At 60.5% G+C, this 17,064-nt stretch overlaps 1 protein-coding gene across 7 annotated transcripts in view; it reads right to left on the bottom strand.

Moving 5' to 3' along the window:
- TSNARE1 (t-SNARE domain containing 1) overlaps window positions 1-17,064 on the bottom strand; it is a 145,756-nt gene that overhangs the window by 105,227 nt on the left and 23,465 nt on the right. For all 7 annotated transcript variants that reach the window (XM_041769294.1, XM_041769298.1, XM_041769296.1 and 4 more), the window contains exon 2: window positions 4,047-4,172. In XM_041769294.1, coding sequence (XP_041625228.1) covers window positions 4,047-4,134 — 88 coding nt within the window. In that variant the 5' untranslated portion in view covers window positions 4,135-4,172. The remainder of the gene's footprint in view (window positions 1-4,046; window positions 4,173-17,064) is intronic.

Genomic DNA, 17,064 nt, shown 5'->3' with positions numbered 1-17,064 from the left:
CAGCAGCTGGCCTCAGCAACGGTCAACAAACCAGGACAATGCAAGTCCTTTCCTGACAAAATTGCAATTAAGTAGACATCATTTTTAACAGACAAGTAGGTAAGAATACATATGTTTGGAAACAATGAACTGTAGTTCTAAATAAACCCTGAGGGAATAAAAAATAAATAAATCTTGAGTCAAAGAAGAAATTATAATGGAAATAAGAAAACACAACTGAACTTTAATTTTAAAATACCACACGCTTCTGAATGCCTGACAGTCAACCAATGCAGTGACCGTCTGAACACTTACAATCTCAAGTGTTTTTACTACAAAAGAATAAAAACAATACGAATGAAATAAACATCCAACTTAGGAGTTAGAAAAATAACAGCATCAACTCAAAGAGAGAAGGAAAAAAATAAAAGTGGGGTGCCTGGGTGGCTCTGTAGTGTCTGCCTTGGGCTCAGGGTGTGACCCCGGGGTCCTGGGATCGAGTCCCGCATCGGGCTCCCCGCAGGGAGTCTGCTTCTCCCTCTGCCTGTGTCTCTGTCTCTCTCTGTGTGTCTCTCATGAATAAATAAATAAAATCTTTAAAAAATAAAAAGAAAATAATAAAAGTAAGAATGCAAATCAATCATATAGTAGAAGGTATCAAGAAAGTCAGAAGTCAGTTCTTCAGGGAACCTTATAGAAGTGCCAAACAGGGCAGCCCAGGTGGCTCAGCAGTTTAGCGCCGCCTTCAGCCCAGGGCGTGATCCTGGAGACCCGGGATCGAGTCCCACATCGGGCTCCCTTCATGGAGCCTGCTTCTCCCTCTGCCTGTGGCTCTGCCTCTCTCTCTCTCTCTCTGTCTCATGAATAAATAAAATTTTAAAAATAAATAAATATCAAAGTGCCAAGCCTCAGTCAAGACTAATTATAAAAGAAGATAATACGGGAGGTACAGACAAACTCTATTAGGAATACAAAAGGGAATGTGATTCAGATACTGTGACCATTCATAGAACAGCAGCCGCCACAATGGTAAACCTGTGCAGACCTCAGCCTTTGCGGCAGCTGTGGCTGGGCAGGGGCAGAGCAGAGCAGATGGAGGGCACGAAGGCCCCAGCCAGGCCCTCGGCCACACCACAGTGCGGCCCCATCAACAACCGGCAGCTACTGGCTACATTTTATTTCAGTAAATCCAAACATCCCAGTGAAACAGACACAGGTCTCTAAGAACAACACAGCAAAACTGACCCAAGAAGAAACAGAGAGCCTGGAAGGTTTCTATGCCTGGAGAAGTGAACTGCTTGTCAAAAAGTGCTCCGTGAAGGAAACACGAGGCTCAGATGGTTCTGCAGCAAAATCCCAGGAACACCTGAGGAACGTGTAGTCCTATTCTTCCAAAAACTCACACGGGATATAAACACCATGTCACTCAGCATCACAGGGGCTCCAACCAGCTCAGGAAGGTGGGAAGAAGAATGGACTCATTGGGGAAAGAAAAAAAAATTCCCTATTTACAAATGATGCCATCTAAACAGAAAAGTTCAGATTCTACTAATAATTACAGCAATAGAATGAGTTCAACAAAATGGCACAATATAAAGTCAGTGGACAAAAACCTATTACACTCCACGGGGAAAATGTGGTGTCTTCAAAAAATAAACTTCAAGGGGAAAAAAAAAAAGAAAAAAACAGAACGATGGAAGAGAATCTGGAGCTTCAGAGAGACTTGAGGGGCCTGAGCTGAGTCAGCTGAGCTGAGTCAACTGCAGCACGTGGGTTTTCCCAGGGCCCTGCTTCGCGAGGAGCCACCGAGCGGTCAGTGATGCCAGGGCGCACCTGAACAGGCACTCCAGCGGTGCTCCGGCGATGTGCACAGTCCCCCCCTCGCAGAGGCACAGGGATGCGTCAACACAGGAGGTGCACTGTGTCTGGTCCTCGCCACAGAATGGCATACAGGCAGCCCAAGGGGCTGGATGTGCCACAAGGGGGCACCTGATGAGGTGGCCTGGGCAGCACGGGGGCTCATTACTTTTTTTGTGTCTACTTTTCTATGTTTGAAATGGTCCCTATTCAGAAAGTGTGAAAGTAAAGCATTTAAAAATTAAATAAAAATCTCGAGACTGTGTTTTTTTCAAAAAATCCAATTGTCATATAGATGTATCAGCAACAAAGATCTGAAAGTGCAATATTCAGAGTGCTATCTCTTATGATAACAAAACACGTGTGTTTTTGTTTTTGTTAGAACAAATAAGAAATACGTAAGATCTTTATAATGAAAGTTATACAACTTTACTGCAAAACACGAAAGAAGATCTGAGGAACAGAAAGAGACACACAAGCTCATGGACTGGGAGCCCACGGACGATGAAATGCCAGATCTCGCCACATTAATGCAGCAGATGCATGGCAGCTCCAGCCAAAACCCCGAGCCTGACGAGGGGATTCTAAAATTTATGTTCAAGAACAAAGTGCCAAAAACACCCAAGACATTTCTGAGGGAAAACAAGTGGAGCAACTTGCCGTGAAAAACACCAGAAATTGTAACTCAGAAAATTATGGGGGAGTTTTGCACAGGAAGAGAAATATTGACCAAAAGAACCCACACGGAAACATTATTCATCACCGAGCTCTGGCTCCGCAGGTCTGCGGGACTGGGACGCCAGGACAACCCGTGGTTCAAGAGAGAAACACAGCATTGCAGCCCCGCCCTCTCCGCGCCCCGTAAACAGTGACCAGACCAGGGGATGGGAAGACTTACACCTGAACAACAGTCATGTCAGCTTCAGAGCAGGTGCAGGGGCACCTGGGGGGCTTGGGGGTTGAGCATGTGCCTTTGGCTCAGGGTGTGACCCCGGCCGGGGTCCTGGGATCAAATCTTGCATCGGGCTCCCCGCAGGGAGCCTGCTTCTCCCTCTGCCTGTGTCTCTGCCTCTGTGTGTGTGTGTGTGTGTGTGTGTGTGTCTCGTGAATAAATCTTTTAAAAAGAGAGAGAGAGAGAGAGAGAGCAGGTGCAACGCCAGTATCATCCTGTGGTAGGACTCGTCACACAGAAACCCAAACCCCGCATCAGACACCAGCACGCTCGAGCCAGCCACAACTCAAACTCCACTGGCTAAGCACCCGCGCTCCCCAGCAGGCACCGCACCAAAAAGGAGGCCCAAAGTGGATGAAGATGCACAGAGCAACGTTCCAGAAGAAAACCTTGCAAATCAGTAAGAGGAGGGCAAACTCCAGGGGAGAGTTGGCTGAGGAGAAATGGGTGCATCCCATCAGTCACCAGAGAAACGTAAATGAGAACCAGCAGAGCACGGCCCGCCCCGACTGCAGACGCCCACCACCGGCCCCCACCAGCTCTCAGGCGGACGAGGCCGGGGCGCCGAGGGCAGCGGCTGGCACCAGCACACACCTCACGTGCATGGCAGCCCAGAGCCGACAGCTGTCCTCCTGCTGCCGGGCCACAGGCCCCAACAGACGCACTCCCTGGCCCTCCCATGCAGAAGGCACCGGTGAACAGGGAAACGAGGGCGCAGCGCTGGCGGCATCAGGGACTCGGGGCAGAACCAGCAAAGGGCAGGGTAAAATCCCACAGTTCCAAAGTTGCACAAGGTTCCACGTGGGGACGCAGACGCGTGTAAGCAAAACCAGAAAGAAAGGTCAGCAAGGAAGCCCGAGACACAGGCCTCGGGGGAGGCGGCGCTGGGGAAGGGGAGGCGCCTTGGAAGGCCCGGCCAGCCTCAGTTTCCTTCTCTGTATAGCAAGAACTACACCCGTGCTGCGCCCGAGCATCCCTCCACTCTGCTGCCTGCCAAGCGCCCCCGGCACCTGCAGACCAGCTCGGTGCCAGGATGACCGCAGACCCCAGGCCGCCCCCCACAGTAGGGCAGCCCCTCCTGCTGCTGACCCAGGCCAACGCCAGCCACCCCACCCCAGGCAGGGCCAGTGTCGCTCACCCGAGGCCACAGACAGCGTCGGTCACACAGAACCGCCCACACCTGCCACCATCCCGACAGCAGAGGCCCGTCTACGGCCACCCCCACCCCACCCCCAACACTGTGAGCCTCTGTCATTACCTAGGGGTTGATAGCCTTGTCTGGAAGATCCCCCGAAAGGATCATGGCTCCCCAGGCCGCCACTGCCAGCGATGGATCCGTAGGACATCTTCTCACAGAGAGCAGGGCCTCTGCCTTCCCACAGAGCTAGAAGAGACAAAAACCAGGTCGGGAGGGAGGAGAGGCGTCAGCGCCCAGATTCGGGGTGCACTCGGGCCCCTGCCCACCCACCCGCCCACCCTCACCCCAGGCGGCCCCACGCCTCCACCCCCAGGGCAGTGGCCCCATGGAGCCCCTTCAACGTGCCTCCCACCATCCCACGTGGGGACAGATGCCGCATATCAGTTCTCCCTGCGAGGACCCCTCTCGAAGGCCGCGGGGGTCCCACCATTCTCTGTGGAATCCGCTCACCCCTGCCGCACAGAGAGCTCAGGGGCTTGTGCACCTGCCACATCTCCAGCTCCAGCTCAGGCGTCTGAGCCACAGCGGGCGGCAGGACGGCTGGGGGCGGCTGGGGGCACACGCAGCACCTGCTGCTAGGACGAGACACTGACCGTCCCTGACCTCAGCGTCCTCATGTACAAAACCAGGGTAACGTGAGGACCCGCCTCCCGGGCCTGCTGTGCAGAGTGGGTGACACGCAGGGTGACAGCTGGCGCTCAGAACACAACCGCCTGCACGAGTGTGACACCCGCCGTCCCGCCCGCCCGATCTGCTCCTCCGGGAACCGCAGCTCCAGGAAGGGGGTGGAGACATCTCCAGCCTGACAACCGCCCCCCGGGGCGCCCAGTGTCGCCAGCTTTCTGGGTGTCTGCACATGTGCATGCAGAGACTCGTCCAGCGTCTGCCACATTTGCCACTTCCCAATGACGCTGGCACGGCTCGTCGGGCGCTCCGGATGGGCCAGGCTGGGCACGCAGCGCTGCGCGACCTACGAAAACCTAAGTGAGGGCAGATCTGGGCTCCACGTGGGCTCACCGGGGGCGAGAAGCAGGCCCACGCTCCGGGGATCGGCGGGGGCCGTGGAGCTTGCTGCCCTGCCACGCCCTGCCCCTGCCGTGCCCGGGCTGTCGGCCACCCAGGGCCTGTCCACGGCCAGGAGGTACCCAGAGCTTTGATTTAGGGGAATCACATCTACCAAGGTTTCCTGCATTCGAGATCAAAACGAAGTTTTAAAATACACTTATGAATTTATTGTAAAATAACAGGAAATCTACTCTGTTAGATAAGTAACACGTCTTTATGAAACAGAGCTGCATTTTCCCAAACAAAACAGTTCAGAGCGACGAGTGCTCACGTCTAACTCTTGGTGAATCTCTCGGGGGGCTCGGCACACACGCCGGTTCCCACCCCTGCTCCCAGGGCCAGCTGTGACACAACGCTGGTCCGGACGCAGACAAACTCAGGCCCCACACAGGCTGACTGTCGGCAGTGGGGGGGGGGGGCCTGGGGACCCCGACAGGGACTCAGGGTCCCTGGGGAAATTACATGTTTTCCTGTTTCATGGGTCCCAGGCCTCAGATCCCGGCTGCCTGGCAGGTCCCTGCAGGACTTCCCTTCGCTTTCTGGACGCTCCCCAAGGGGAGATGGACAGCCGAGGGGGGGCACAGACAGCTGGCAGGGAGAGAGGACCCAGGGGTGCCCGTCGGCCTGGAGGAGAGCAGGTCTCAGTGCAGCAAGTGGGGCACCTGCATGCTCACCAGCCCGCCAGCCTTGGGCTGCACCTGGGAACACACCAGAGGTGGAAGACGGAGCCCAGGACACTCGGGGTCATGGTGCAGAGCGGAGCACTGGGGAAGAACAGCGTAAAGCAGGAAGCACACTGGTGCCCAGGACCCCCGGCATGCACCCACACCTCCCTGCACACCTTACACAGGCTCGGGGTGCCACTCTCACCAAGACCTGTACGGAGGCCCCACCGCTGCCTCCCTGGCAGACAAGGATGCGAGGCACAGAGGGGTAAGGCGCCACAGGCCACACGGCTGGCAGCAGAGAAGGGTGTGGATTCGGCAGGGCCAGCCAGTGCCCACGATCTCACTGCACGGCCTCCCGGAGGGCGAACCCAGGCCACCAGGCCCCTCGCCACCACCCTCAGAGACAGGAGCACAGCAAGGCCTGAGAGGGCACAGTGGGCGCAGGAGAGCAGAGCTCGGAGGAAGGGTGCTCGTGGTGTCAGGGATGCCACCCAGGAAGCAGGAAGAAAGACCAAGAGGACTGGAGGCAGGGACCAGCCCCGCTCCCACACCCGGGGGACAGCAGTCGGGAGGGAAACCAAGGCAAGGGGATGCGCCACCTGGACAAGGTCATCGAGCTGGCACTGTGCAGCACGGCCACACGGGCCTGCCCTGTGTGGCTCATGGGCCACCAAGAAGAACCCGAAGACACGGTGGCCCTGCACAGGCACAGAAGACGCTTCCAGACCCACATGGGGCCCGTCACTGCCCTTCCTGGGAGAGGACGCCAGGCCGTGCTCCATCCAGCACCGATAATCCAGGAAAACAGGAAGAGCAAGATGAAGGATCCCGGGGGCAGGCGGGGGGCAGAAGGTTCCAGAGAGACTTCCTCGGGGAAGAGGGAAGACCGTGGCATCAGGGCACAACCAGGCCCCAGGGAAACACGCTGAGCGGAAAATGGGGACCATCCCGGTTCACAGCAGGGTTCAGCCTCAGCAGCAGGGCAGTCGGCAGAGTCCCCGTGTACCTGCGGGTAGGAGGCAGCCAGGAGGGGGGTGGTGTGCATGTGTGCGCGTGTGTGCACATGGATGCATACGTGTGCACGTGTGTGTGCGAGCACACACCTGAAAGCACACGCCAAACCTCATCTTGCAAGTCACTAATGTCCAACTGCTGAACAGCTCGCAGCAGCAGTGACGAGGTCACCGAGAGCAGAGACAGGCGGTCCCGAGACCCGCAGGGTAGAGAGCTAACTGTGGGGAGAGGAGGGACGGGCGACTGCTACGTCTCAACCACCAAGGGCTCGCTGATCCTCCAAACTTAGTATCACAGCTTCATCTGTAAGATGCCAATGACGTCACCATCCAGAAAGAAGAGTCTGGAGACAGCAGTGGGCTGTGGGGGTGTGTGCCCTGAGCAGACGACCCGGGCAGGGACCCGGCGTTCTCCCCAGAGGCCGGGAGGGCAGCCCCAGGGCCACCGAGCATCCTGGGGAGGCCACGAGGACCCCAGGCGGGCTCACGGGAGGATTAGGCCCAACTCCGCAGACACACCCTGTGCACCCACAGGGCACTGGGCACCGCGTCCCTTGGAAACAGGCGGGCCGAGGACGTGAAGGTTCGTCAGGAGTCAGCCGCAATGTCCCATGACGAGGGCCCCAACAGGACGCTCTGCTCCCCAGAGGAAGCAGCTCAAGCGGGGTCTGGGCAGGAGCAGGAAGGAGCTGGCCAACGGGGTTTGCAGAGAGAGGGACGGGGCAGCTCTGGGGGGCGGGCGGACCACAGGCAGTGACGGGGGCTGGGTGGGCAGCACCCACGACCCTCCCAGCCCAAGGGGTGTCCACACGCGCAGCACAAGGAGGGCACCGAGCCAACAGCACCAGCGAGGGGCCACAGCAGCCACCAAGCAGCCCTGAGCCATGCCGGGGCGAGGGACGGGGAGTGAGAGCCAAGCTGCAGAGGCAGGAAGAGAAAGACCCCCGCCCGCCACCTCATCTCACTTGTGACCTCGGCCTGGGGTGCCCTGGACAACGCGTCGACTGTGGCAAAGGCCGTCCCACCGCCGGAGCCACAGAGGGGCGCCCCAGCCCGAGGACCAGAAGCACAAAATGCCAGCGCATGCCCTCCGCCTGCTGCCCTGGGCCCCGAGCCCCTGGGGGACCTGGCACCCAGCAGGCACCCCCTGTCGGCGGCAGCAGCGAGGGGCACCCGGTGCCCAGGCCGTGCCATCGGCTCCCCCGATGCCGCTCCCGCTCACCCACCCGCAGCGGCTCACGGCCCGACTCCTCAATGGGCGAGGACAGGTGGACGGAGCAGCTGGACAGAGGCCACTGCAGCCACCGGCAGCCGGGAGGGGGGCAGGCTGGAGGGCAGGGCGGATGTTGATGGGCAGGGGGCGTAGGGACGGCCCTGGACGACCTCAGAGCCTTGGGACAGAGGCCACAGGAGCAACGTCTCTGCTCCCAAGGAGGCCGCCCCCTGAGCCAGGACTGCCAGCCGCCTCCGGCCTCCTGCCCCCCAGCCGGCGCCAGGCCCTCCCCGGCCGCCGCCCCTCCCGGCCCCCGCCAGCAGCCTGAAGGGAGCCATCTGTCCTTGCACGGCCCGAATCCTGCTCCGAGGGTGGCAGAGGAAGCGGAGGTGCCAGGGAACGCCCCGGCCACACAGCCCTGCCCCCGGGACAAAGCCCCTCGGCCCAGGAGAGGGGAACAGACGGACAGGACGCCGCCGGACCCTGGTCAGGAGGCAGCACCCGGATACAGCTCCAGGCTGGGGTCCAATGACCCCGACTCCAGGGCCGGTGCCAGGGCTGAGGCGGGGCAGGTCTGGCCGGCCGGGCTCCGGGCAGGACACGACTGCGCGGGCAGCTTGCTTCCGTCGGCCCGGGGCTCGCAGAGGCGGTGAATTCCCGAGGCCACGGCCGGCCTTCCTAGCAGCAGACGCGGAACAGCATTTGCCGGACGGGGGTGCCCTAGGACAGGCCTGCTCCCCTCAAGCTGAAGGGGGCCCCAAGGATGGAAAGCAGGTCCTGCCCAGTGGGGTCCGGTCCTCGGCGGACCAGGGCGAGGAATGAATTAGTCCACCTTGGGGTCTTCGCTCAGCGGACCTGCGACCTGCACGGTGAAGGGGGCCCCGAGCTGCCGCTGCACGGACGAGGGGGGAGGCGGGGGGCTGGCGCGCCATCGTGGGGACCTCCAAGTCCCGAGCACTGGCCTCACCCTGATAGCCCGGGGACCTGGCCCTCGGCCCGCACTCTGCCCGGGGTGTCGTCCTTTGCCAGAGCCCTCCCTCCTCTCTACCCCGCACCAACCCCAGGGCTCACCCCGCCACCCCGCCTCACCCTTCTTCCCCACCCCTGTGCAACCACAACGCTGGCTAATCCAGCTTTCGAGGCAGGACTATGCCGGTGCCCACACACCATCCTGGGACCCAGGCAGGCGTCGGGCTGCGGCACATCCTCGGTGGCCGGGTCCCCTCCCTGGACACACGGTGAGCCCTTCCTTCTCTGGCCACACTGCCAGGCCAAGGCTGTGGGGCTGCGAAACAAGGCTCACAGCCCTGACCACGGGGCCACTGCACTGCTCTGTACCCGTCCTTTGTCTCCACGTCACTGAACCACAACAAGCAGAGCAGGCTCGAAGCAGCGCACGTTCGGAGCAGCGCAACAGGACCCAGGCCATGCCCGGGAAAGTGCCCAATGCAGAGAGCACTCCTCGATGCCCTTTGTTCACGTGCGACTGTCAGCAGTGGGGGTGGGGAGGCTTCAGGAAGGAGGCAGGGCTGCGTGGAAGAAAAGAAAAGCACGGCCAGGGGCTCCAGAGGGAAAGGTGGCCGGGGCCTCCCCTACGGCCCGATCCTCCCACCGTGAGCCACCACCGGCTCCCCGGGGCACACGCCAGGCCCGCTCCACCCCGTGGGCTGCTCCCCCCGAGCCCAGCTGCCAGCCCCAGGAGGCCAGGGCTGCGTGGCTCAGAGACCACAGCGCGGCCCCCGGGGCCAAAGCTGGAGCCCACAGTGACACGCAGTCCCACCACACTGTTCCAGGTGGAGGCTGAGCCACCCGGGCTGCCTGCCGATGGGAGGGCCATGCGGACACACGAGTCAGCCCACGCCAGAGCCGTCACGGGGGACTGCCACTGTGTGGACCTGCGCTTTGCTCCCTGGGCTGCCACCCGCAGGCCCATCACAACGCCTCAGCCACACCAGTGTGCCCTCACGGGGTGCCAGGAAAGCCAAACCAGCTTGGAGACCCTGGATGAAGGGCACCGCATCACAAGACCAGGCTACCCAGTGGACTGGCGCTGAGTGCGGTCACGCCTGGCACCAGCCCAGGACTGTCACGTGGAGGCATTCTGGGACATGTTTGGAGTCACGGGGGGCCCAGCACGAGGACAGATGGGTATCACGGGTTCACGGGAGGGTAACACCTGTGCCAGCCACTCCCTGATCTAACTCGAGCCCCTATTTGGAGATGAGAAAACTAAACTCACAAAGCGGAGGTCACTTCTTCCAAATCGCAGACTCAGGCAGGATCCAGGGGCAGGCCGCCGACCCACCGGGGCTGCAGCTGCTCCCGCTGCTTCCCCCACTGCCCAGGTGCGCTCTCGGCAGCAGGCACCAGCCTCAGGTCCATCCGCCCCGCACGGGTCCTCCCTGCCGGACCACATGCCTCATAGGGAGAGGCCACCTGTCACTCACCCGTCCCTCACCCCGGCACCACCTCTGCCCCGAGAGCACCACCTGACTGGAGCTGGGAGTCACCCACGTGCATTCAGTTTTCAGCAGGTGCACAGCGCAGACACGACGTGTGCCCGCAGACATCACCGCACACACGGCTGTGCGTGCACGTTCATTACTTCCAGCTTTGCCCCCGCACAGCCACTCACAAGCTCCGCCCTGAGAACACAAACACGACCCTTAGACGAGAGGGTCGCCTCTGAGGTAGTGTCCTCACCGGGGTCACCACGCCCCGCCTGCAGCAGAGAGCGTGTATCCGAGGACCAGGGAGCACCGTGCCTGCAGCTCACGCTCAAGCTGTCCCGGAGGAAACACGCGTGTGTGTGCCACACACGCAGACACCCGGAAAGATGAAGCCCTGGGGGGGAGGGCGCCGTGGGGCGCACACGATGTCTGTTAACCTGGTGACTCTTTAAATCTAGAATTGTCACATCCAAAAATATTAAGTTAAAAATAAAATTAAAACTCATTGGAGATTTTTTTTATATCCTACAAGTAAATCTGTAAGAAAAGTACAGGATCTGTGTACTGAGAACTAAAAGCATCACATCAGAAAGCAAAGTGCACGTGAGCAAAGACACGCGCCGGGGCCGGGGCTGTGCACCTGAGACCGCGGGCATGAAGGCTCCGGCAGCGGCACAGGCACGTATTTCAAATGCTTCCTAAAACCAAGGCAGCCCTCCCATTTTAAACATACTCCGTTAAATAACTCTTAGAGAAAAGAAAAAAAAATTGAAAACAAAGCTAAAATTAAGAAATTTCTAAAAAAAGAACCCAAACAGTGAAAACACTGCATAAGAACGTTGATAAGATACATTTAAAGCAGCGATCAGAGGAAAATTCATAACACTAAACATTCCATGAAAAAAGGTGAAAGCAAAGTAAATTCTCAGCTGAAAAGTCTAGAAAAAAGCACAGAGCACGGAATCCTGAGAGATGCTTACTGAACGCCTGCCCCACGGGCGCTGAGGGCGGAGGGAGGAGCCCCCAGAACGGTGTCCCTTGGGTGGGGAGCCTCCGTGGCCGTGTTGTCACCAAAACCCCCCTGAGCCGAAGCAGCTGGCACGCAGGGGAGGCCACGGGGACGGGGAGCGTGCGGGAAGCAGTCCCCTTGCTGAACGCGGTCCGGGAGCTCTCTCCATAGCACATAAGCCAACCTCTGTTTGATTTTGTTATTCGCAGCCCGAGATATTTTGACTGATATGCCGACTGATTGCTTTTTTAGGAAAAGTAATAGAAGAATCCAAATGTATCCAAAGGAAAAAAAACAACATAAATAAAAATATTAATAAGGCACAAGACAGAAAAGCAACAGACCTAATTCATGAAGCAAAATCCTGTTTTCTAAAACAGACCCACGAAGAAGAGAGCCCGGCAGCTAACCCCCCGAGGAAAGAGGGAGGAAGCACACGTGCGTGAAAAATTAAAAGGGAAGAATCGTCCCTGAACCAGAACTAAGGTTAAGGGATCCTAAGGCCCCACTTGCCAGTCTCTACGCAAGGAAGCTGCAAAAGCCCAGATGGAAGGGGGTTCGTCTCAGCAGAGTGGAGTGACAAGTGACCCATCGGAGGCAGTCGGCACAGGCCAACTCGGAGAGAAGAAATAGCAACGGTGACCGTAAAGCCACCCCCACAGCAGCGCCACGGCCAGACGGCGCGCGGGGATCCCGCCGCATCTCCGACGCTCCGCAGTCATCCTGGGGCGCAGACGGTGCTGGGGGCCCACCCGGGTCCTGGCGAAGCGTGTACAGCCTCGGTGCCGGGAACCTGGGAAACACGGTCCTCACACACGGCCATCCAGTTCTGCGCCGACGCAGACACTAAGCAGAATCCTGGAGAACACGACTCAGAGCCCCGGCTGTTTATTTTTTTCAGGAAAGCAAAGCGTATTCAACGTTAGGAAACGCACCGGCCAAAGGGACCACAGGGAAAGGCTCACAGGCCCCCCGCGGACGCCAGCCAGAGAACTTTCTGGAGATGACAAAGTCAACAGCCCTTAGCTACAAGGTCCAGGGGCGGGCACAGGCGCCCCACGTCCGGCACCACGCAGCGTGCTCCGGAGGCAGCGGCCGGAGCCGCTCCACGGCAGGCAGGGGCCATCGGGAGACCAGAGCCGGGGGCGACGGGCCCTCTCTGCCACCGGCACGACGGCAGGCACCCACGCAGAAGCCGAACATGACACTGCAGGTCACAGAGACAGGGGCAGAGCAGCCGGGGGCGACCCTGCCAGCCAGAGAGCCGCGGCCACCACATGCGGGGCCCAGCTAGAGGCCGGGGCGGCCGAGAAACCCCACTCAGGACAGCGACGGCAGCACACCTAGGAACAGACTTCCAGGCACGTGAACGGCCCCCGGGAAGCATCGCTCAGAGGAAACTTGACAAGGCTCCAGGAAGAAAGAAGGAAGAACTGCTCCCACGGAAAGATGTCCCTGGCTCGCGGGAGGACGGCCCGATCTCATGAGGACGTGCGTCCTCCACCTGACGCAGACACCGGCGGCAGCCCCGGGACTTGGCAGGCTGGCGGGCAGGTCGCGTGGGAGAGCAAGCACACCCACAGAAAGGACCCCCTCCCCAGACGGGCGACGTCCCAGGGCAGGCGGTGCTGGCGCAGGCTCCGACGCACGTGGGTCGGGAGCACATCCCGCCAACTGAAAGGATCCGACTCAGAAACCACAGGTGCCTGATGCCACTTCTCAGAAATGTCCAGAATAAGCACATCCACGTGAACAGAAGGCAGACAGGAGGCAGCCAGAGGCCGGGGGCACAGGGGCCCGGGGACAGACCGCTCAGGACTGTGCGGTTTCTGGAATTAGAGGATGATGATGGGGACACCTGGGTGGCTCAGTGGTTGAGCATCTGCCTATAGTCCAGGCTGTGACCCCAGGATCCTGGAATCGAGTCCTGCATCAGGCTCCCTGCATGGAGCCTGCTTCTCCCTCTGCCTGTGTCTCTGCCTCTCTCTCTCTCTGTGTCTCCCATGAATAAATAAGTAAAATCTTCAAAAAAAAAAAAAGAGGATGATGATGGACACGCAGCTCCATGAACAGATGGAAAACCACTGAACCGTCCATTCCCAAAAGAAGGATGAACTTCAGGGCACGTAAATTATATCTCAATAAATGCCAGCAAGTGTCTACAATTAAAACTCTGCGTGAAAACATAAACCAATGGAATAAGAAAGTCTAAAAACAGACCCAGGTACATACGGACGTTCGGTGCGTGATAACCGGGGCTGGGACATCTGGTGAGCGTGCGGGCGACAGAGGGGCCAGGCCTACCATGATACAAAGAGCACATTCCAAATGCGTCGGGGCTGTGTGGGCCAAGAGCAAAGCGCCTGGGAAAATGAGGTGCTCCAAAAGGTGACCTCCTGTAACCATGCGCAGGGAAGATTCCCAACAGGACGCAAAATCCCAATGGGGTGAAAGGATGACTGCCCCCAGGCCGGGCGCCCAGCCTCGGCAGGGCCCAAAGAGCAGGTGCAGCCCGAAGTGCCAGGGCCGCCCAGGGAGCTCAGGGCCTCCGTGCACAGGCCTCGGCGCGTCTTGGGACTGCAGCCAGGGCTCCGGCCACGTCCCCGCCATTCCTGCCACATGGACGTTCACCAAGGCCCGGCGGCTTGTCCTCCGACCCCTGCTCCCATCCCATCCTCTGCTCCTCCAGGCCATCTGGCCACGCCGACCTCCACCAACCTCCCTCCCCCGTCTGCAGAGACGCTGGGCCCCCCTGGGAGCACCTGGGTGCTCTGCTGCGGTGCCACGGGAAGAAAAGAGAGGGGAGGGCAGGCCCCCAGGACCAGCTCCCCGGGAAGACCACCAGCTGGTCTTGGAAGTGGCCACAGGGGCTGCTCAGGCCACCGCAACCCTGTCACAGGGCAGTGTCCCGGGAGCCCAACGCCCGGCCCAGCTTCAGCACACGGGAGGCTGGGCCAACCCCCACCCAGGAGGGAGGCCGGGGGACAGCAGTGACAACCTGGACTCACCCCAACACCCCACCCCACCCCACTCCCAATTGGCCCAAGTCACCACCAGAGTGAGGACGATGCAGCCACTGCCGCCCACCAGGGGGAGGTGAGGGTGGGCCTCAGAGCTCCCGCCAGGGCTGTGCTTGGGCCACACCCCCAGGACCTGCCCTGGGGCTGCTGGAGGAGCCTGGGGTGCTGAAAGGCAGGGTACCCAGACTGCAGGAGACCACCACGCAGTAGAGGAGGGCTGGCCCCAGTGCTCTTGGAGGTCACCCCACCACCAGGCCCTTCTGCCAGGAAGGATCTGCCACAGGCCAGGCCAGGGATGTGCAGCAGGGCCAAGGAGGGCTGGGGCGGGGAGGCCAGAACAAGGAGGGGTGAGGTGGGGCGGGGAGGGGCTCAGGGGAGGGGCTGGAGGGGGGGGTCTGAGTGTGGAGGGGCTGGGCGGGGAGGGGTGGGGAGGAGTGTGGAGGGGTGGGGCGGGGCAGGGAGGGCCGAGGCGCCCAGGGCTGGAGTGAAGAGGGCCCACCCCCGGCCCCCACCCCCGGCCCCCGGCCCCCGCCCCCGCCCCCAAGGGGGCTCCAGAGCAGGACAGCGGGAGCTGAGCCCATGCCTGGGCCTCTGCACGGTGACCCCCGGTGATCCCCGCAGGCAGAGAGGGGCAGGGAGGGCGGGCCGGGGGCAGTACTCAGCACCCCTGCAGCACAACACGCCCCGTGAGATGAGACACAGCCAGAGGAGCAGATCCAGGAACCGTGGAAAGCCTACAGCAGCTCACTCGGGACACGGCTTCTGAGCTCATCACTTCAGAAGTGGGAAATCCTCGAACTGAGGTCCCTGGAGAATTCTCGCAAATGGAAAACAGTTTGAAATGGGAAAGAGGCACTGGTGGGGCAGAGAGAGGCCCGACGCGGAGGGGACCAGGGGCCTCGGCACCCCGCCCTCGGGGGCCCAGAAAGGCCGCTGTGGCTTGCAACCCCCCGCCCCACTGCTGCAGCCCACAAATCCACGCCGGAAAGAACCCACAGGGCAGGTGCCCCAACACCAGACTCCTGGTCCCCTTCCCCTAGGGAGGCAGCGGGCTGGGGGAAAGACAAGGCCGGGATTCCGGAACCCTGCACCTCCACGGCCCTGCACAGGGTGGCCTCCCACCAGAGCGGGGGCCCCTGCCCCAGGCCCTGCTCTTCCTGCTGCAATGCACCTCTTGGGGCTCCGGGCACCCACCCTGCATCCAGGCGCCCCAGGAGGACACGGTTAATCCTCCAACCGCTGCCCTGGGACCTGGCCCACCCTGTGCCCGGGGGCCAGGGCGGGAGGGACAGGGAAACGACTGCACCGCAAGGCAGCACTGGCAGCAGTAGGCCTGTCCGCCCTCATCCCTAGTCCCTGTGGGAAAGACGAAGGCAGACTGGCAGAGGACAGGGTGGGCGCCCAGGCGGGAGGACCCGGGATTGGCACCAGCTTCCTCTGCTCCTCAGGCTTGTCAGGCAGACCTGGTCGCAGCCGGCCGCAGGGCCAGCCCCCTGGGCAGCCCTGGATGCGTCTCCTGGTCAAGCCCACTGCCCAGTTTGTACCGTGCACGAGGCACAGTCTCTCAAAGCCCCGATCCTTAAGGAACAAGCCAAGTCTTTCAGGCTGAAAGGCACCGTCGCACCCACCAGTCCACACCACGGGCACAGTGGCCACACACTGGGATCCTGACACAGGGGAGGTGGCTCGGTCCCCACCAGGCCTCCGCCCAGACAGCAACCAAGGAAGAACAGTGTGGAGGAAGGAAGGAAGGATGAGGGGACCCTGGTGGGAGGCTCGTGACCTGCTTCCCCTTTACAGGCCAGGGCGTGAGGAGGCTGCAGGTGTCCCCTGTGCCTCTGACCAGCCCTGGGGCCACTGCACAGCCACTCCTCCCCGAGACACTGTCTCCTGCAGGGCCGCCCAGGAGGGAGTGGGAGAGAGAGCGGCCCTGCTCCCCGGTGGGGCCACAAGGAACCCTGTGCTCCCCTGCAGGGAGCCCTGAGCCCCCGTGGGTCCTGTGCCTTGGAGCAGGTGAGGTGAAGGACAAGTCAAGGACAAGTGGGCCCACCCAAAGCAGGATGCTCAGGGCCACAGCGTGGGGGTAACAAGCCTCTGGGGATGGGCAGCCTGGGTGGCCCAGAGGTTTAGCGCCACCTTCAGCCCAGGGTGTGATCCTGGGGTCCCAGGATCCAGTCTTGCATAGGGCTGCCTGCAGGGAGCCTGCTTCTCCCTCTGCTTGTGTCTCTGCCTCTGTGTGTCTCTCATGAATAAATAACATATTTAAAAAAAAAAAAAAAAAGCCTCTGGGGAAACAAAGAATGCACAAACCCATCCCCGAGAACCACGGCAGAAAGCCCACCTCCCCTCGGGAAGCAGCTGCAGCAGGCACCCCGCCAGGACCTGGGCTGGGCAGGGGTGCAGCGAAGACAGAGTTCAAGGAGAAACGTGCTTCACTGCACTCCCCCACATGCCCCTGGGGGGGGGGGGGCTGAGCCACATGCACTCACCTGAGCTCACACAGGCGCCAAGGAAGGAGCCTCCCCTCCCAGAGCCCGCCCCGGCCCACCCACCACCCGATACCCTGACAGGCCCAAGAGCCCCTGGAAAACACCACGCCAGTTCCTCACTTCAGCAATCGGAACAAAACAATCCAGATAG

This window comes from Vulpes lagopus, chromosome 9 (genome assembly GCF_018345385.1).
Source record: "Vulpes lagopus strain Blue_001 chromosome 9, ASM1834538v1, whole genome shotgun sequence".
Lineage (NCBI taxonomy): Eukaryota > Metazoa > Chordata > Mammalia > Carnivora > Canidae > Vulpes > Vulpes lagopus.
Note: the sequence above shows the minus strand (reverse complement) of the source record. Positions and strands in the feature narration are given on the sequence as shown.